General features: G+C 41.1%; 1 protein-coding gene across 3 annotated transcripts in view; it reads left to right on the top strand.

The window, feature by feature from the left end:
• The window catches only part of LOC140465805 (MAGUK p55 subfamily member 3-like), a 93,982-nt gene that overhangs the window by 24,074 nt on the left and 49,775 nt on the right, over positions 1–20,133 (top strand). For all 3 annotated transcript variants that reach the window (XM_072561593.1, XM_072561594.1, XM_072561592.1), the window contains exons 3-6: positions 1,275–1,393; positions 1,861–1,938; positions 6,523–6,603; positions 18,054–18,191. In XM_072561593.1, the coding sequence (XP_072417694.1) occupies positions 1,275–1,393; positions 1,861–1,938; positions 6,523–6,603; positions 18,054–18,191 (416 nt within the window). The remainder of the gene's footprint in view (positions 1–1,274; positions 1,394–1,860; positions 1,939–6,522; positions 6,604–18,053; positions 18,192–20,133) is intronic.

Genomic DNA, 20,133 nt, shown 5'->3' with positions numbered 1-20,133 from the left:
TTCAAACAGTCCAGGCAAGGTCTCACAACAGGACAAGTAACTATCACCAGTCATGTGATTTCCTGGAAGACTGGATTTTTAAAATCTCCAATGTCCCCATAGACCTTTAAATGACCTATTTTAGAGAAACCGATTTCAGGTAAAGCAAACTTTGCTTTAACTGGCAGCTAATGAACCAGCACTCTCAATAAACCGGCAAAAATTATATCCCTGAAATATCCCCGGACGTATACTGTACTATCACGATCTTCATGATGCTCTGTGTAGCCAGTTGAGGGTGCATGCGAGAAAGTTCGCTGCCAGTAAATCTCAGCTAAATTATTCTTTAAGTGATTTATGCTGAAAATTGAAATAACTCCACAGAGGCCAAGGTCATGTCACCAAGTCACCCTTTACTTACAAGTGCAAAGTCCTTCATCCTGATCCAGCTTCCTCAGAGCCAGCTGTCAGAGCGAACAGTCAACCCATGCTCCCTGATTGGGCAAGATTAACAGCCCTAATCTGGGAACTCATATTCTATGAGCCACCTGGCTGACCTCATTACAATCACTACAAAAGTAAAGTCTAAGTTTGATGTGTTTGCCCCTGTATTACATTTCTATGACTCAGTAAGCATTTTACTTTGATTATTTGGACCTCTTGATCAAAGAGAATATTGGATCAACCAATAGACTTCTGGTTCATCGGCAGCCAGTTAGTAAAACCTTTGCTGTATTTCTACCAAACATTAAACAAATCAAGTTTTCCACATTCCTTCAATTCCTTCAAGTCATAGTAAACATGAAACTTCTTCATAATAGAGTGATGATAATTTGCTGTTGAACAATGTCCAGGAATGGGCAAGAATCAAAAAAGGATAATTGGTTTTCTCTCTGGGATGGCTTAAGAAATGCCCTTCATTGAAAGTGATTTTCGTTATTTTAGTTCTTTCTTACTAACCATACACAATCTAGAAGAAGAGAATTGATGAACATCAGTGTTACTACAAGGATTGTGGTTCGTAAGTGTTTAAAACCAAAATATGTCTAAAATGCAACAGCCTAATAAGTGAAGAAATGTTACCTTAACCTTTGAGGGCAAATGTGCAAGTGTATATCCCTCAGACTACAGCAATAGGCAAAGATTCAAAGTTCTTTACTCAGCATACTCAAGAGCAAAACATTTGAAAGACCTCTCAACATTCAAGAAATCAATGTTAAACACCAGGCAGCCTCTCTGCATTGTGGTGATTTCTATTATAGTCCATGTATATCATTGCAGTGTTTTCTGTGCAGGATTGCATGAAATATTGGCTCTTCTGACAGCACAGCTAAGACCAGATGCCAATCTCACAGCAGAAATTGGTTTCCTGACAGAAGTCTTCAGCGAACATAGTTTCAACTCACTCATGAAGGTATAATATTTCATATTGTGCAGACATTGTGCTAAACCTTAATGACGTTGTACTGTGAAATAAAACATCCTGCTTACCCTGGCTTCAGTGAGAGGTTATTAATATTCAATATTTGAAAATAGATGGTGATCCCATTAAAGAACTTGGTTGGCATTTATTTCATGCAACCTTGAATTAAAGTGTAATATACAATGTATTGTAAATTGAAAACCATAACCATTAGATTTAATAGCTTCTGTTGTTACCTAATTTTAATCTGTTTTAGTTCCAAGTTTGTTTTTGCATACCTCGACAATATTACTTGTTTCATCACTAAATGCTGCAGAATGCCAATTTCATAACGGAGAATCTGGTGGAAAATTGACCTCTGATGCCTGACTGTTTTATTTGCAGTTTATTTAATCATAGTGGACAGTAAATAGTGGACAGAGTAAAAGTTGAGTAACGAGTCTCTGCTTCCATTACAGATTCATCAGAAGCTGCAGCAATTTGTTAGACAAGGACCAACTCCTGCCCTACATAGTGCAGCAGCTTTAGCCGAGGATGTAAGTAACTATAATAAGCCAGCTCAACAACAGAAATCCATTCATCATTAGTATAACATTGTTCATTTGATTGCATTGCAAATAACTGATTCACATGGGGTTAGAATCAGGGAATTAGAAGCCCAACAGGGTGGAAGCAGGTCATTTGGCCATCGGGTCCACACCGAAGATCATCCCACCCAGACCAGCCACCGGCCACTATTACTGTAACCCTGCATTTCCCATGGCCAATCCACCTGACCTGCACATCTTTCGACTATGGCTAGAAACTGGAGCACCCAAAGAAAATGCCTGCAGACATGGGGAGAATGTGCAAACTCCACGCAGTCACCCAAGGGTTGATTAGTTCAGTTGGCTGGACATCTGGTTAGTGGTCAAGATTAGAGTGGTACTGGAAAAGCACAGCAGCTCAGGCAGCATCTGAGGAGCAGGAAAATCAATGTTTCGGGCACAAATCCTTCATCAGGAAGGCTTTTCCAGTCAAGGCTTTTCCTCCTTCTCAGATGCTGCCTGACTTGCTATGCTTTTCCATCACCATTCTAATCTTGACTCTAATCTCCAGCATCTGCAGTACCCACTTCTGCCTATCTGGTTAGTGGTGCCAATGGTAGGGGTTCAATTCCTGCACGGGCTGAGAGGAATTTCTTTCTACATATATTTGTATGAAATACAGACATCACTAGCAAGGGCTTTCCCTAGTTGCCCTTGTTTATATCTCTAGGCCATTTCAGAGGGCATTTAAGTGTTAACTCCATTACTGTAGACCTGTAGTCACGTGTAGGCCACAGGATTTTCTTCCCTCGTGGCATTAGTGAACAAGATAAGTTTTTACAACAGTCACCATCAGTCCAACTTTTAATTCCAGAATTTTTATTGAATTCAAATTCCACCATCTTCTATGATGGGAATTAAACCAATGTTCCCAGAAGATCAGCTTCACTCTTTGGGTTACTAGTCCAGTGACATTACAACCTCAACATCTCCTCTCCACTTTGAATTTAAAAGGATAATTCCTTTATAGTGTCAGAGTATACTCTGTAATCTATTTCCCAATGGTAAGTGGGATGTAACAACATTAAAGCAGACTAAGCAGACACATTGTATTGTTGGCAATGCTAAGGATATATAGTCAAAATTAAGCTGCCCTTGGTCATTCTTGCTCCTCAATCTAATGAAAACAGTTAGAAAAGTATAAAGTCTATTTTCTCAATATTCATTAAGGCATAGTGACCATATTTATGAGTCTCAATGAGCGAAGAGTGGAAATTTGATGATATTTGTGCAATGCTAATAAAAATTTCTTTAAAATGCAATTTCATTTGCCCTAAATAATTTAACAACGAAAGGAGTCCATAAGGGAGAGACTAAGTAAACAGAGAATATGTAGAGTTTTGAAATCAAATTTGAGACAGATTGAGAGCAGAGCTGAGTCATCATTTAGATAATATAATTCTCAGAGTAGCTGAATACTTGTTTTCTTTTGGATCAGAACTTTGAATAATAAGAAAGCCTGAGGAAAGAAGAATATTGTGAAAAGAATATGGAAAGCACGTTTAGCAAGAGAGAGCAATTAAATTATTCAATAAATGACAAGTTGAATGAAATGCTTAATGACTGAAAGCATTGATTTCATTGATCCAAGGTTTCATTCCATTGTTTCTAGTGAACTAAATAATGCAAGATTATCAGCTTTTTACTGGGCAGTTTGTCCATCTGTTTGTACTTATGCCTGACAAGTGATCTCATATCCTGTTATGTCATACTCCTCTGCCTTGCACCACACTTGCACATCCACTGTAGCTTGTCTTCAACCACTCTCTAATGTCAATCATCTTTATTCACCTAAGTCAACACATCTTTCTGTTAGTCACCACTTAAGAGACATCTCTAGATTTTTAACTCTGATCAAATGGCCAAATTACTGACATTTACTTTTCCAGACATCATTTTTGCTGTTGCAATTTCAAATACCTCTTCACTTGTCCTCTATTATCTGTACAAGAATTTGAAACATTTCAAAGGCATCTATTTCATTCCCAGATCTTTACTTATTCTCCAGGGTAAGAAAGGGCAGGGATTAATTAGGAAAAAAAAGTTATTTCATTTAGTTGCAAAATAAGTAAAGTAGAATATTTATTTCCCTTTCTTTATATTTCCTTCAGAACATCCATTACATATAAATTACATATAAGCAAAGAACTATTTTGATATTGGTGCTAGATTTTTAATTAATTCAAAAGAGATAAAAACAAGAATGTGATAAATTAAATAGAATAAAAGAACAAAGGTAACCGGGAAGTGTACCTTTAAGTTTTCTATTCAAAACTACCATTGAACATAAACTAGTTTCACAGTGATGCAAATTACCCAGGATCCTAAAAATATACCAAGACTAATTCAATTATGTAACACTCTTTGAAACTTGGGCAATTGAAGTTAGCAGTAAATGAATGCCGTTGGTAATTAGACATGTTTCTAGAATGGAGGAGTATGAAGAGAAGGGATGGACTGTCATGATTTACACTGTCAGAAGTTTCGTCAATATTTGTAACTCATTCAGGAACATAAAAAGCTTGTGTGCAAACCATTTCAATGAGTAATGCTTAGACAGAGTAGTGTCATTACTTGTGTTAGACTTTTATTCCTTTTCTTAAGAAGATTTGTGCTGTTTCATTCATTTAAATTCATTTTTGGGATATGAGTGTCATGTGCAAAACAGCATTTATTACCTTACCTTTAACAGTGCAGCTTGCTAGGTCATTTCAGAGCCAACCATATTGTTGAAGGGTTAGCTTCATATATCGGCCAAGATGTTAGTGAGCACAATGAATTTTTGTAACAATCCGGTAACTTCACGGTTACCATTATTGATGTTAGTGTTTACATAATAACTGAATCTAAATTCCCCAGGAGCCATGACATGACTTGAACTCCAGTCTCTGGTTAATTAGGCCAGGCTTCAGAATTATTAGGAGAAAGTGAGGACTGCAGATGCTGGAGATCAGAGCTGAAAATGTGTTGCTGGAAAAGCGCAGCAAGTCAGGCAGCATCCAAGGAACAGGAGAATCAACGTTTCGGGCATAAGCCCTTCTTCAGGAATGAGGAAAGTGTGTCCAGCAGGCTACTGGACACACTTTCCTCATTCCTGAAGAAGGGCTTATGCCCGAAACGTTGATTCTCCTGTTCCTTGGATGCTGCCTGACCTGCTGCGCTTTTCCAGCAACACATTTTCAGTTCAGAATTATTAGACCAACAGCATACCAACTACGTAACTATTCCCTTTAATGATTCTAAATCAATAGAATATGGAAACCTAGAATAAAAAAAACAAGCAGAACTCACTAACCAAGGAGATAATGTTATGTTTATAGGTATAATTTGGGAGGTCTAAACTTTGTTATGAAATTTGGTCCTCACATTTGGCAAACATCTGTACTCACAGATTAGACAGCCATCGATTTATGAAAGAAAATGTAAAGTGTCTTATTGAGGGATAAAGTGCTTTCCTTACCAGATTCCACCTTTTTCACATTGTTTTCTCTAAGCTTTCTATACATTGCCAAGGTGAAGGCGCTCAGTTTGTTTCCTCTGTTACCTTCCTACTGACAAAAATCCTGCTAAAGATTATATTTAGTTCAAAACCAGAACCAAAGTAAGTAAACCTCCTAAAATATCGAACTCCACCTTTCACAAGACTGATATCCTTTTCCCTATTTATTGGGCTCATTTTGTAGAAGACAGCTTGGGGAGAGTTCATGTCAATCTTGAGGACAAAGTAATATTAAGCCTGTCAAATTTCAAACTGGCTCCTCATGAAATGGCACACCAGCCCATTACCCTTGTCTTGGGTGTCAGGCACCTTCTGCTTCTGGTAGTAGTTCTTGCTATAAACGTTCTAATTAATGTAAGAAACACAGTAGCTTTAATCATCTATTAGCTTGGTACACTACATGTTGCATTAACAAAAACTCTGGTATAATGGGGAGTGATATTGCTATCCTGGAATTGAAAGAAAAATGCTATGGTAAATCAGGGAGAATTCAGAACAGGACAAGTGAATTTTTCAATCATGTTCTCTGTAAGGAGACCTCAGCAGCCATTTAGTGGCATGGGGTCAGAACCAGGCTCTGCATAGTTCACGGTGTCCCTGAATATATATGGTCACTGTTGACCCTAACGTATGAACAGGAGTAGACAGTTCATCCCCTCAAGCCTGCCTGCCTGCCATTTAATATGGTCATGTTTGATCTCATCTCGGCATCAACTCCACTTTCCGTTCCCTTTAACCTATTAATCCCTTACTAATTAAAAACCTATCACCTCTTTAAATTTATTCAATGTCCTGGTATCAGCCTCCCACATTCTGGGATAGTGAATTCCATGGATTCACAATCCTTTTAGAGAAGTAATTTTTCCTCATCTCTGTTTTAAACCTGCTAGCCCTTATCCTTATCCAACCCTGCACCTTATCCAACCCTGCATTACTAATTAACTTTATGCCAAGCATGAAGAATTGTATTAAGGTGAAATGTAAATATGTCATTTTTGCAACTTTGTCATCATTGTTTTTAAAACTTCTCATAGATATCCGAAGAGCTGCAGAGTGGACAGAACAGCAATGACACGAGAGAACTAATGCAGTTATTGGCCAAGCCACACCTACAGGTAAAGGTTTTATTTTAGTACAAGGCATCTCATTGTAAGTAAATAATTATCCTTTTTAATTTTAAACTATTTAATTAATTGTTATATGAGAATATCATTAATTCCTCGTCAAATACATACATTTATTCACAGTCAAAACTTAAAAAGTACACAGAACCTTGACTCAGAGCCTCAAACAAGCTCCTGCTCTCTCTTGTCTCTGAGTCAGAAGGAGAAAGTGACTTCTTTAGATGCTGGAGATCAGAGTCAAGTTGTTGTGTTGCCATTTATTGTATCCATTGCTCTTGATGCGGTCTCCTCTACATTGGGGAGACTAGATGCCTTCTCGCAGACCGCTTTAGAGAACATTTCTGGGACACCCGCACCAATCAACCCCACTGCCCCGTGGCCAAACACTTCAACTCCCCCTCCCACTCTGCCAAGGACATGCAGGTCCTGGGCCTCCTCCATCGCCACTCCCTCACTACCCGATGTCTGGAGGAAGAATGCCTTATCATCCGCCTTGGGACCCTTCAACCTCTGGGCATCAATGTGGACTTCACCAGTTTCCTCATTTCCCCTCCCCCCACCTTCCCCCAGTTCCAACTTTCCAGCTCAGTACCATCCTCATGACCCGTCCTACCTGTCAATCTTCCTTCCCATTAAACTTATTAATGTTTATGGAACATCAGTGTATAGGCTTACCTTCATTGCTCAGACCTTTGAGTATAGGATTTGAGATGTTATGTTGCAATTACATAGAGCGTTGGTGAGGTGTCTTCTGGAAAACAGTGTCCAGTTCTGGTCCCCCTGTTATAGGAAGAATATTAATAAGCTGGAGAGGGTTCAGAAAGATTTACCAGGATGTTGCCAGGAATGGAGGGTTTAAGTTATAAGGAGAGGCTGAGACTTTTTCACTGAAGTATAGGAGATTGAGTGGTGACCTTATAGATGTTTATAAAATCATAAGGGGTATAGATAAGGCGAATGGCAGGTTTTTTTTTCCCTAGGGTGGGGGATTTGAAGACAAGAGGCATATTTTTAAGGTGGGAGGAGAAAGATTTTAAAAAAAAAGAAGGTTTTTTTTAATTTTACAGAGAGAGGTTCATGTGTAGAATGAACTTCCAGAGAAAGTAGTGGATGTGGGTACTGTTACAACATTCAAAAGACGTTTAGATAAATACATGAATAAGAAATGTTTGGAGGGATATGGGTCAAATGCAGGCAGGTGGGAGTAGTTTAGTTTGGTATGATTGGTATGGATTGGTTGGACCAAAGGGTCTGTTTCTATGCTGTATGATCATGAATTTATGTCTGTATTCCTTACATTACAACATTTGAAAGGTACTGCACTGACACATATAAGCTTTCAAACATCCTAGGTTCATGAAACACTATTTACTAAAGTGTGACCTGACTCTTCTTCCGGCCAACATAAACCTTAAAAGTGGGAAAGATTATGAACAATGAATAAAAAAAACAAAAGAACATCAGAAACAAAAACAAAAACAGAAATTGCTGGGAAGATTCAGCACCATCTCTGGGGAGAAGTTAGAGGTAGCATTTTGCATCCAGTCACCCTCCTTCAGAAGCAGATGTGTATCTTCTCCTCTTCTCAATTGAAATCATGCACATCATGTCACATTCTCCAGCTAAGAGAACACCTTGAAAATAGCCTTTGGAAGTTAAACATGGAACCTACCCCTACATGTTCATTAAACTTCACCTGGGAAAATAATTGATTGCACTGAGCACCACTTCCCCATAATATCTGTAATTTGGACAACAAGCAAATGATAGTACTGCCAAATAGAGCTAAAAGGAAAGGAGGTGGATTGCAACTTTAAAAGAGTAGGTGGGATTGCCTTTATTTCAAAATCAACATGATTTCAAAATAGATTTCATGTTGACACAAAAGGAAGAAGGTGTTGTCTGTTCAGCAATGGCCAGTCTCATGCCAGAACCACATTCAAAGATATCCATGTTAGCTAAACACAGTGTACAAATACACTATAAGCTGACATTCAAGAAAAACATTTTTTTTTCAAAAAGGCACCATATAAACTGTAGTAATTAGAGCCAAGTGGATCTCATTGACTATGAGATCCTTGATTCGGGTTGTTAACCTGGGTCAATCAGGAAGCCCTGGCTGATAGATACAAACAAGGGACTCAGGGAGTCTCCTAACTTCAGGCAGTGACTCTGAGCTGGCTGGTCAGAGCCAGTGTATTATACCATGTATATAAAAGGTGACTTGGTGATGGGATACTAGCCTCTGTGCAGTTATTTCACAAACTATTTTTAAACTGCACAATTTCACTCCATTTACAGAACTGAAAACAATCCTTTGTTTTCCATAAGCCCTGAACACCAAAGCAACTTCATCCAATTATATCACATTCACTACCATAATACAGTTGTATTCTTGCTGCTCAGCACCAGTCAATCTACAGGGATTTTGTCAGTAACCTCACTGGACTGAAAAACATAACAACTATACCAACACACACCAGCATTCAGAGTTCATCTGAGGCCTGGCTATGCCAGCTGTAGGTATGGTGTTGTACAATTCATGGATTAGATATAACAAGCTGAATTTTGAAAGGGCTGCAGAGTCAAAATCAGAGACAGACTGGCCTGTATGATCCCACGTCCAAGTGATATGTCAGTTTGTCAGGACTTTCAGAATCAGATTGTTACAGTGTAGAAGTAGGCCATTTGGCCCATCATTCCTCACTAGGAGCCATATTGACTATATGACTGAACAGATGCAGCTTGAGATCATTTCCATTATCATTATACCCTGTGGATTATTTTATTATTCAGAGTACAGTGGCACAATGATAGCAACACTCTTTTGTAAAACTAGCCTCAGGAAATCCAAATCCCTGGGGTTCTCAACAAACTAATTGCTTGTTCCTCTACTTGACCCTTCTCACTTATATTAAATAGTCTCTTTTCAAAGTGAAAATCCAAATCCTTCAGGGCAGATACACTTTAGCTGGTGTTTGGTCAAGTGAGTAACACAAGTGAGATGCTCATGGGACTGGGAGCTGCAACTGGTTATTTTAGTGGAAGTGCAAAGTATGATACTCTTGCAAGTGTTAATTATTTGGAGATATGCCTGGCTGGAATTTTCCACAATTCTTGGCAACCCAACACTGGGACTATTTGCAGGTGCCAACTCTGCTGGTGTTTGAACTGTAATTGCTGTCAGCAATTTGTGACAAACTACTGATTTTTGACCAGGGATGGGGTCCTCTGCAATATCTGTCAAATAAAGTGACACTATTTAAAATTAGCCCATCTGCCTTCTAAATGGATGGATCCAGAGAGAGTGTGAGGCCTCAGAGAGCAGGCTATCAGAGCAGTAACATGAAAGTTTGTCATGAAGGTGAGCCTCCATGGGTTGTTGCTGTAGTAGCCATTGTTGTTACATTTCTCATGTTTGGTTACTGTGGACCTCTGTATCTGATGGTCGATCTGTAAAAAAGGCTAGTTCTGATCAGCCACGTTCAATTGAGGAACGAATTCTGCAGTTGGTTGTGTGTGCCTCCACTTAAGATGATATCTAGTCATTTACTTCTATACATTCAGCTGAGGTGATAACTGCTCCAAGCAAGTCCCACAATATCAGTTTGGATGACTTTTATTGAGATTGTTGAACATTTGTACTGGCTCTCCAGTACTCACTAAACTCTGTCAAGGGTTTAGTAACCTTGTCAAAACAAAAACTGTCATTCTGCCTTTTCCTCTTTTTCCACTCACATTTGTTTCTACTTCTGGAGTCAGTAGCATTTTTGATATTGAAAGAATAGTTTCTATGCAGCCCAAAATTAATTTTTGTACTACACTACTTTCTATACCTTTCCATGTATTTTGCCACTTGAGGATTGTCTTATATACGTCTGTATGGAATTTATACAATTTTACTCCACCTCAGTCTTTCCATTTGGCTGAGAATAATAGGGAGACGGTGTGTGGTATTGAATTTCCCTGTCTTTCATGAAGCAACTAAATTATTCACTCATTAACTGAAGGCCATTGTCACTCATGACAATGCCAAGAATATCACAATGGCTGAAGTATAATTTTAGGCATTCGACAATCTCAGTGGGGTTACCTGAAGTAAATCAGTCCCAGTCATCAGGGTAGTAAAGTATTCTGACAAAATAATCAGATCCTGTCAATGTGAACAGATCCACTCTCAGTGTGATCCATTGTCTATCTGGGATGTCATGAGACATCAGCAGCTCTCTAGCTTGTTAGATTGTTCCTCATTTCAAGTCCTGCACTAGCTGATGTGGTCCCTGATGTTGCCACACATGGTGGGCCCAAAGATCAAATATTTTGTCTTCCTCAGACTTAATTTGATTCCTTGATGGTTTGCCTAGATTTGCTTTAGCATTTTTCTTCTCAGCCCTTTCAGAATAATTTCTCCATTTCCTGTGTACAATACACCATCTTGGGCTGTCAATTCACTTCTATATGTTCTTATAGCATCAGGAGTGACCTTGATGTTTTACAGCCGTCCTTTGATCACTATTTCTTGCAACAGTTAGAGATTTGCATCTCATTGGATGGCTTGCTTGATTTGAGCAAGGCCTTTTCCTGTTATTTTCAATGTCTGCAGGATTGATAACTTCCAGAACATGGCAAGCTGCTGCTTCACTTTGAATCTGGAGGATTTCACACTCTGTTGAAGCATCCTGCATTATCTTTATTAAGACAGCTACTTTCGACAGCATGTCTGCAATATGCATCTGCTTCCCTTTCTTGTATGCCACACCCAGGTGGTATCTCTGTAACCAGAGTAACATTCTTTGCAGATTCTTTGAAGCAGATAGTTAGAGGCTTGAAGAAAATGCTTAGGAGTGGCCTTGTGGTCAGACTCGAAAGTCTCTTTGAGTCTTCCAAGTAGGTATTGAGTAAAATGTTCATAAGCAAAGACAATGGCTAGGCATTCTTTCTTGATCATAAGGTCTTTCTCTTTGTCTTAATGCCCCAGATACAAATGCAACTGGTTGACTTTGCTGCATTAGGGTCATTCCAAGTCCCTTTTCACTGACATCACATGGCAAGGTGACTTCATCATTTATCTAGTTAAAAATCACACAACAAGGTAATAGTCCAACAGGTTTAATTGGAAGCACACTAGCTTTCAGAGCGACGCTCCTTCATCAGCGTCCAACACCAGCATCTCCAAATCATCATTTATCATACAAGTGATGTTACTGTCATGACTTGCTTGCTTTTAGCGAAAGCTACTTTTCATCCTGCTTCAATTGCCAGTAACCATCCTTTGCATTTAGGATATTGCAAATATTTGCTTTTACAGGTTGTGGCAAAATTCCTTCAATGGTTGGTATGCAACAGTGAGATTCAGGGCTTTATTTATACAATGTGGGTCAGTGCATACTTCACAGGTTGATTCAATGTTCTCATGCTGCTGATCTGTTCTGTAGGAGTTGATTTGATGACTCGCTTTCTTGCCTTTCAACCTAGCCTTGAGTGCATCTGGAACAGTTCTTGGCAGATACTGAATTGGTCCTGTAGTTTCATCTATTTGGAAATGATATTCTCCTACGTCACATCCTGACATTGTGAACCCAACTTTGCACTCTTATAGGATGTATTCTGAGGTCAATGGTTTAGTATGCTGCAATGTGTTGCAAATTTCCTTTCATACTTTGAGGTCCAACTTTTAGACTCCCTCTAGGTAAATGAGTGGCATTTGCTTGCTGCCTATGATCAGCTACATCAAATCCCCAGTCATGTTATTGCAATGAGCACACAGTAATCTATCCTCTCGGTGCATCTATGCTGTCATCATATAGTTTAAACTTTCGTTCAAGAGCTTAATTTATGGATCACCATGTTGAATCACTTTGTATGAGAAAGTCATGATGCTGAATGATGGGTCAGTGTACAATATTTTATGTTGTCCTCCTTCTGCAAGCCTTATTCCCACAGTCACAAACCTTTCAAATTGACTGCACCAACTTGTTGTACAGTGATTTGTCAAAACCTTCACCAATATCTCTTCAGCAGCTATCTGTAATTGCCTGTTGTACATCATTTTTGCAATACACTTTTTTTTTTAAGATTAGAATCCCTGCAGTGTGGAAACAGGCCATTTTGCCCAATAGGTCCACACCGACCCTCTGAAGAGTAACCCACCCAGACCCATTCCCCGCCATTTACCTCTGACTAATGCACCTAATAGTTTGGGCAATTTAGCATGGCCAATTCACCTGACCTGCACACCTTTGGGGTGTGGGAGGAAACCGGAGCACCCAGAGGAAACCCACGTAGATACAGGGAGAATATGCAAACTGCACACAATCACTTGAGGCGGGAATTGAACTTTGTCCCCTGGTATTGTGAGACAGCACTGAGCCACTGCGCTACCCCTAATGTGAAAAGTGATTCAGCATTTTGAAGTGAGAACACTGATCACCCTGCTGCCTTCTTCTCATTTACATGACGTCTTCCATTGTATTTGCATCCTGCCTTTTGCCTGTGATGGTTCTCCCCTTTATGCTGACAGATATTCCAGGCATAAAACAACAGTTCTACCATGAAGATGGTCTAGCTGTCAATTCACAACCTCTGCATTCTGCACAGCATAATTGCTATTCTCAATGTATGTTTGTCTTCTCTCAGCATGTGTGCTTTAACTTTTGGAATCTTTATTTGTACTTTTCTGCCTCTAATTAGCTCATCCTTTAATTGCGCACATTCACAGGTTTCCGCAAACTGAGGTAATGATCAATAGACCCTTTTCCACTTTCTTCCCAAATGCTGAATACATACCATGCATACAGAGGGCAATAAAAGTAGAAATAAGGAGGGAGAAGATTAAATATGAGGGTAAGCTAACCAGTAATTTAAAGGAACACAGTAAGAGTTTCTTTAAATAGATAAAAGGCAAAAGAGACGCAAAAGTGGACATTGGGCCGCTGGAAAATGGTGCTGGAGAGATAGTAGTGGGGAACTAGGAAATGGTTGTGGAACTGAATAATTACTTTGTGTCAGTCTTCACTGTGGAAGACCCGAGTAATATCCCAAAAATTCAAGAGAGTGAGGGGCAGAGGTGAGTATGGTGGCCATCATCAAAGAGAGGTGCTAGAAAAAATGAATGGCCTGAAGGTGGATAAATCACCTGGACCAGATAGACTATACTCCAGAGTTCTAAGGGAGATAGCTGGAGAGATAGCAGAGGTGTTATTGGTGATCTTTCAGGAATCGCTAGAGGACTGGAAATTTGCAAATGTGACACCCCTGTTTAAAAAGGGATTAAGGCAAAAGATGAAAATTACAGACTGATTCGCCTAATCTTGGTTGTCGGTAAGATCCTGGAATCCATTCAGAAGGATGAGATTTCTGAATACTTGGAGGTGTATGGTAAAATAGGGCAAAGTCAGCATGGTTTCACCAAGGGGAGGTCATGCCAAATCTACGAGAATTCTTTGAGCTAGTCAGGGAAAGACTGCAGCCATATTCTCTTATGGAATGTTTTCACTGTATTTTGTAAAAATAAAATTCAGTGGCAGCTCATAGCTGTTCTTCCTTTCCCAATTCTGACACCATGATTTCAGGGTATAACAGCAGTGTATGTTCAACCCAAGGACTTTTCTGAGGTGAAACTTGAGATATCTGTATAGAGGGCATGTGCCTCAAAGTAGAGGTCACATAAAATCACAGTGGACCAGAATAGACATTTGTACATAACTGCATTTCACTTTAAATCAGGACATCACTTATTTAACGCACACAAACCAGGATCGAAGCTTGTTTTAAATCCCCATTCCTGTGTAGTCTAGAAAGGGGAAAATGCAAATACATTTATTGCCCACACTTATAATTGTAACCATCATGGTCACAATCTGAGATACTCATGGGAGATTACAGTTCAGTTTGTAGTGTACACCCAACCTTTGAAGCTTCTTTGTCACCTGCAGGTGTGACACTTGCAAAGTTTTCTCCAGACAGCCACTAGGTTTATACCCACAGTCATTTCAACTACATCAGTCTTTTTTTAAAAACACATTAGAATTTAAAAGCGCAATATGTGATTCAAAGTAATGATCTGTGGTCTTGACTTAAACTCAAACATCAACATCAAGGAATGAAATAACCATTAAATAAATTCAATGATTAAATTACAGCCTTGGAATCTGTTATTTTCATATATTTAAACAGAATATTATACATGGATTTATTTTTAAACAGCATGTGTTATGGTGAATTCAAGAAAGCTTTGTGATAATATTTGCATCTAAGGTGTAATGATTCACTATAATCATCTTAATAACCGATTAATTTAAATCAATTAATTTAGGGAGAGACAGTGAGATATCACTACAGTAGTAATCCAAAGAACTATGCTTATTCTCTGAAGATATGTGTTCAAATCCCACCAGACAGCTGGTGAAAATTCAATTCAAATTTATAAACTCTGGAATTGAAAACTAGTGATGATAATCAGTGGTTTATTATTAGTGATTGTTATGTGGGGAGGTGGTGGTACAGTTCTGATATCGCCAAATTCAGTAACAACAGCATTTGTTCAAATCCCACTGCAGTGGCTGCAGTAGTCTTGTGGTAAGTGGTAGAGTCCCTACCTTTAAGCCAGGTGTGGAAAAATGTGATGCTGGAAAAACACAGCAGGCCAGGCAGCATCCGAGGAGTAGGAGAATCGATGTTTCGGGCATAAGCCCTTCTTCAGGAATGAGACTGGTGTGCCAGGCAGGCTGAGATAAAAGGTAGGGGAGAGGGGATTTGGGGTAGGGACGCTGGGAATACGATAGGTGGAAGGAGGTGAGGGTGAGGGTGACAGGCCGGAGAGCGGGTGGGGGCAGAGAGGTCGGGAAGAAGATTGCAGGTCAAGAGGGCGATGCTGAATACGGGGGTTGGGACGGAGAAAAGGTGGGGGGAGGGGAAATGAGGAAGCTGGAGAAATCTACATTCATCTCGTGTGGTTGGAGGGTTCCTAGGCGGAAGATGAGGTGCTCTTCCTCCAGGCGTCGTGTGGTCAGGGTCTGGCGATGGAGGAGGCCAAGGGCCTGCATGTCCATGGCGGAGTGGGAGGGGGAGTTAAAGTGTTCAACCACGGGACGGTTGGGTTGGTTGGTGCAGGTGTCCCAGAGGTGTCCCCTGAAACGTTCCGCAAGTAGGCGGCCTGTCTCCCCAATGTGGAGGAGACCACATCGGGTGCAACGGATGCAGTAAATGATGTGTGTGGAGGTGCAGGTAAATTTGTGATGGATATGGAAGGATCCATTGGGACCTTGGAGGGAGGGTAGGGGGGAGGTGTGGGCGCAAGTTTTGCACTTCTTGCGATTGCAGGGGAAGGTGCCTGGAGTGGAGGTTGGGTTGGTTGGGGGTGGGGACCTGACAAGGGAGTCGCAGAGGGACTGGTCTCTCCGGAATGCTGATAGAGGTGGGGAGGGGAATATATCCCTGGTGATGGGTTCTGTTTGGAGGTGGCGGAAATGACGGAGGATGATACGATGTATCCGGAGGTTGGTGGGGTGGAAGGTGAGGACCAGTGGGGTTCTGCCCTGGTGGCGATTGGAGGGGCGGGGTTCAAGGGCAGAGATGCAGGAAGTGGAGGAGATGCGGTGGAGAGCATCGTCGACCACGTCGGAGGGGAAATTGCAGTCTTTGAAGAAGGAGGCCATTTGGGTTGTTCGGTAATGGAATTGGTCCTCCTGGGAGCAGATGTGGTTGAGGCGAAGGAATTGGGAATATGGGATGATGTTTTTACAGGGGGCAGGGTGGGAGGAGGTGTAATCTAGGTAGCTGTGGGAGTTGGTCGGTTTGTAGTAAATGTCTGTGTTGAGTCGGTCGCCCAAGATAGAAATGGAGAGGTCTAGGAAGGGGAGGGAGGAGTCTGAGATGGTCCAGGTAAACTTGAGGTCAGGATGGAAGGTGTTGGTAAAGTGGATGAACTGTTCAACCTCCTCGTGGGAGCACGAGGTAGTGCCAATACAATCATCGATGTAGCGGAGGAAAAGGTGGGGGGGGGGGGGGGGGGTGCCAGTGTAGCTGCGGAAGATGGACTGTTCCACATATCCGATGAAGAGGCAGGCATAGCTGGGGCCCATGTGGGTGCCTTTGATTTGGAGGAAGTGGGAGGATTGGAAGAAGAAGTTGTTAAGAGTAAGGACCAGTTCAGTCAGTCGAAGGAGGGTGTCAGTGGAAGGGTACTGGTTGGGTCGGCGGGAGAGGAAGAAGCGGTGGGCTTGGAGGCCTTCATGATGGGGGATGGAAGTGTATACGTACTGGATGTCCATCGTGAAGATAAGTGAGATCAAGGGTGGGTAAGAGGCCAGCACGGGGTGTCCAGGTGGATGGGGTGTGTTGGAGATGGGAGAAGGGATCGTCAGAGGGTGGGCGAGAGTCCCGGTTGAAGAAGTAGGAGCGGAGGTGAAGGCGGCGGAAGAACTGCTTGATGTCTAGCTGCGTGTCGAACTCACTGATCCGGGAGTGTACGGGGATGAAGGGGAGGCCTCTGCTGAGGACTGATCGTTCATCCTCAGAGAGGGGGAGGTCTGGAGGGATGGTGAAAATACGGCAGGGGTGGGAGCTAGGATCTGGTGTGGGGCTGGAGCTGGGAGTGGGGGCGGAGTTAGGCTTGGGGGCAGAGTTGGTCATGGGGGCGGAGTTGGTCCTCATTTCCCCTCCCCCCACCTTTTCTCAGTCCCAACCCCGTATTCAGCATCGCCCTCTTGACCTGCAATCTTCTTCCTGACCTCTCTGCCCCCACCTGCTCTCCGGCCTATCACCCTCGCCCTCACCTCCTTCTACCTTTTGTATTCCCAGCGCCCCTCCCCCAAATCCCCTCCCCCCTACCTTTTATCTCAGCCTGCCAGGCACACCAGTCTCATTCCTGAAGAAGGGCTTATGCCCGAAATGTCGATTCTCCTGCTCCCTGGATGCTGCTTGGCCTGCTGTGTTTTTCCAGCATCACATTTTTCAACTCTAGTCTCCAGCATTTGCAGTCCCCACTTTCTCCTCATTTAAGCCAGGAGGCCTAGGCTCAATTCCTACTTGTTCCAGAGGTGTATAATAACATTGTTGAACAGTTTGATCAGAAAATATAAACAAATATTAGTGATTGTCATAAAGACCCATCGGAAAGAAAATTTGCAATCCTTAGCCTTCATGGAAGTCCAGATCCACAGCAATGTAGTTAACTCTTAACTACCTTCTGAAATGATCTTGTGATCCACTCAGTTCACCTCGGGATGGGTAACAAATGCTGACCATCATCCAATCAAAGGATCCATTTTAGAAGTAGAATCGACCATGATGATTTTGAAATATAAATAATCTCTCTCACTTTCTGTAAGTGTATGTCAAATATCTTTTAAAATGCTCATTTAGCCTCCATTTGCTCAGCTTGATAATAAAGGTGTCAAAATGCCGTATCATCTAATGTGAAATTTTGTTGACAATTACAGGCTGTGCTGTCAGCTCATGACACAGTAGCTCGCAAGGCCTTTGATCCTGTGCTACCACCAATGCCAGATGACCTCGAAGCTGAGGAGGAGGAGGAATCTATGAAGATTGTCCGCCTTGTGAAAAATAAAGAGCCATTGGTACTCTGAATTTAAACTTACAATTAAATTGGGGATCTTCATAATTCTAATTTGACTGAATTAATGCCCTGTGTTTTATATTTCATCTTATATTCAGCAATGTCCTATTCAGCCCAATTTTGAAAGTCTCCCAAACAGTCATACTTGAGCAACTTTTGCTTTCATGCAAGCATACAGTCATGTGTTTGATTGTTTTATTATGTGATCGACCACAGAGGATATTTGCTGTTCTTTTGTTTCTTGGGCCAGGGCAAGTAATATTCAGGAGGTCTGATGCAAATCCTAAACAGCTATAATCTCAATTTACATCTCATCAACTGTATTTGCTCCTTTGTTCTATGTCACAATGGTTCCCTTTTGTTATTCTCCAGAGAATTTGGGGAAAAAAAAGATCTTACTGAATTATTAAGCATGGTTAATAATTCAACCACAATAAGTTATAACCATATAAATGTTTAATGTATCTGGAAGTGCAAATGTAAGGTGAAAGCAGTGGATGTTCCAGAGATTGAGTGTTGTATCGAATAAAAATTGAATGTTTTACCTTGAGAAAGCCTTAAAAGTATCCAAACTGAAGTGGGCTGAAGCTGTTTTAATTTAATTCATAGATTAAAGTTCTTCAATTGAAACAGTTCTTACCTTTAACACAGTCATTCATTTAGCAAACTGGCCCAGCAAGGCTAAAATAACAGGAAGCGTGGAAATCAGATGTGTCACAACTGAACAGGAGGAGAGAGTTTCTCCTGTTTTTTTTAATAGACCTTGCTACCATTCTTCAGCTCAGTAATCAAATTACTTTTTCTGGAAGCACTAAGAAGATTTTCTCCTTGTTCTGCCCTACTATGATTAAAATACACCATGATTCATTGATATAAAGAAATATGGGTGACAGATTAATGGGAAAATTAAAGTGCCAGAACAAACATCAATCCTTACAACTGCATCTATTCATTCTGTTGTTAGCAGTCTTATGTCTGACTCTCAAGGCCAACTATAGGGCTTTAGCACAAAGATCAGGGTTGACAATTCAGTGTATTATTGAGCAAGTGCTATACTGTTATACAGTATATACAGTGCTATACAGTGTTGTTTTTTACAGAACCACCCTGCATTTGGTGGCAGCTGTTTGCCTTGTGTTTTTGATCCTTCACTTCACTCATGTGCAGTCTTCTTGTCTGATTGCTGTCTCAGCTCTGTAAACCTCCTGATCCCTTACACCCAGTTCTGGCTATACTGCCCACTCAAACCTCCAACACCAAAGTATTTCTTAACTTTGTCCGTGATGATCAGTTCACACTGACTGTCAGAGTGATCATCTTCAGAATGGACATTAAACCAAGGCTACATCTACCAGCTTGGGTCAGAGAGTCACAGAGGTGTACAGCACGGAAACAGGCATTTCGGTCCAACTCCAGATATCCTAACCTAACATAGTCTCATTTGCCAGCACTTGGCCCATATCCCTCTAAATCTTTACTATTCATTTCCCCATCCAGATGCCTTTTAAATGTTTTAATTGTGCCAGCCTTCACCACTTCCTCTGCCAGCTCATTCCATACACACACACCACCCTCTGCATGAAAAGATTGCCCCTTAGGTCCCTTTTAAATCTTTCCTGCCTCACCTTAAACCAGTGGCCTCTAGTTTTGGACTCTCCTAACCTGAGAAAAAGTCTTTGGCTATTTACTCCATCCACACCCTTCATGATTTTGTAAGCTTCTATAAGGTCACCCCTCAGTCCCCACTGCTCCAGGGAAAACAGCCCTATCCTATTTAGCCTTTCTCTATCGCTCAAACCCTCCAAGCCCAGCAACACCCTTGTAAATATTTTCTAAATACTTTAAAGTATAAAAACATCTTTCCTATAGCGTGGTAACTAGAACTGAACACAGTATTCCAAAAGTGACCAAACCAATGTCCCTGGACATGCACAACGTGACAT

This window comes from Chiloscyllium punctatum, chromosome 42, assembly GCF_047496795.1.
Source record: "Chiloscyllium punctatum isolate Juve2018m chromosome 42, sChiPun1.3, whole genome shotgun sequence".
Lineage (NCBI taxonomy): Eukaryota > Metazoa > Chordata > Chondrichthyes > Orectolobiformes > Hemiscylliidae > Chiloscyllium > Chiloscyllium punctatum.
This window is presented reverse-complemented; position numbering and strand designations above follow the sequence as displayed.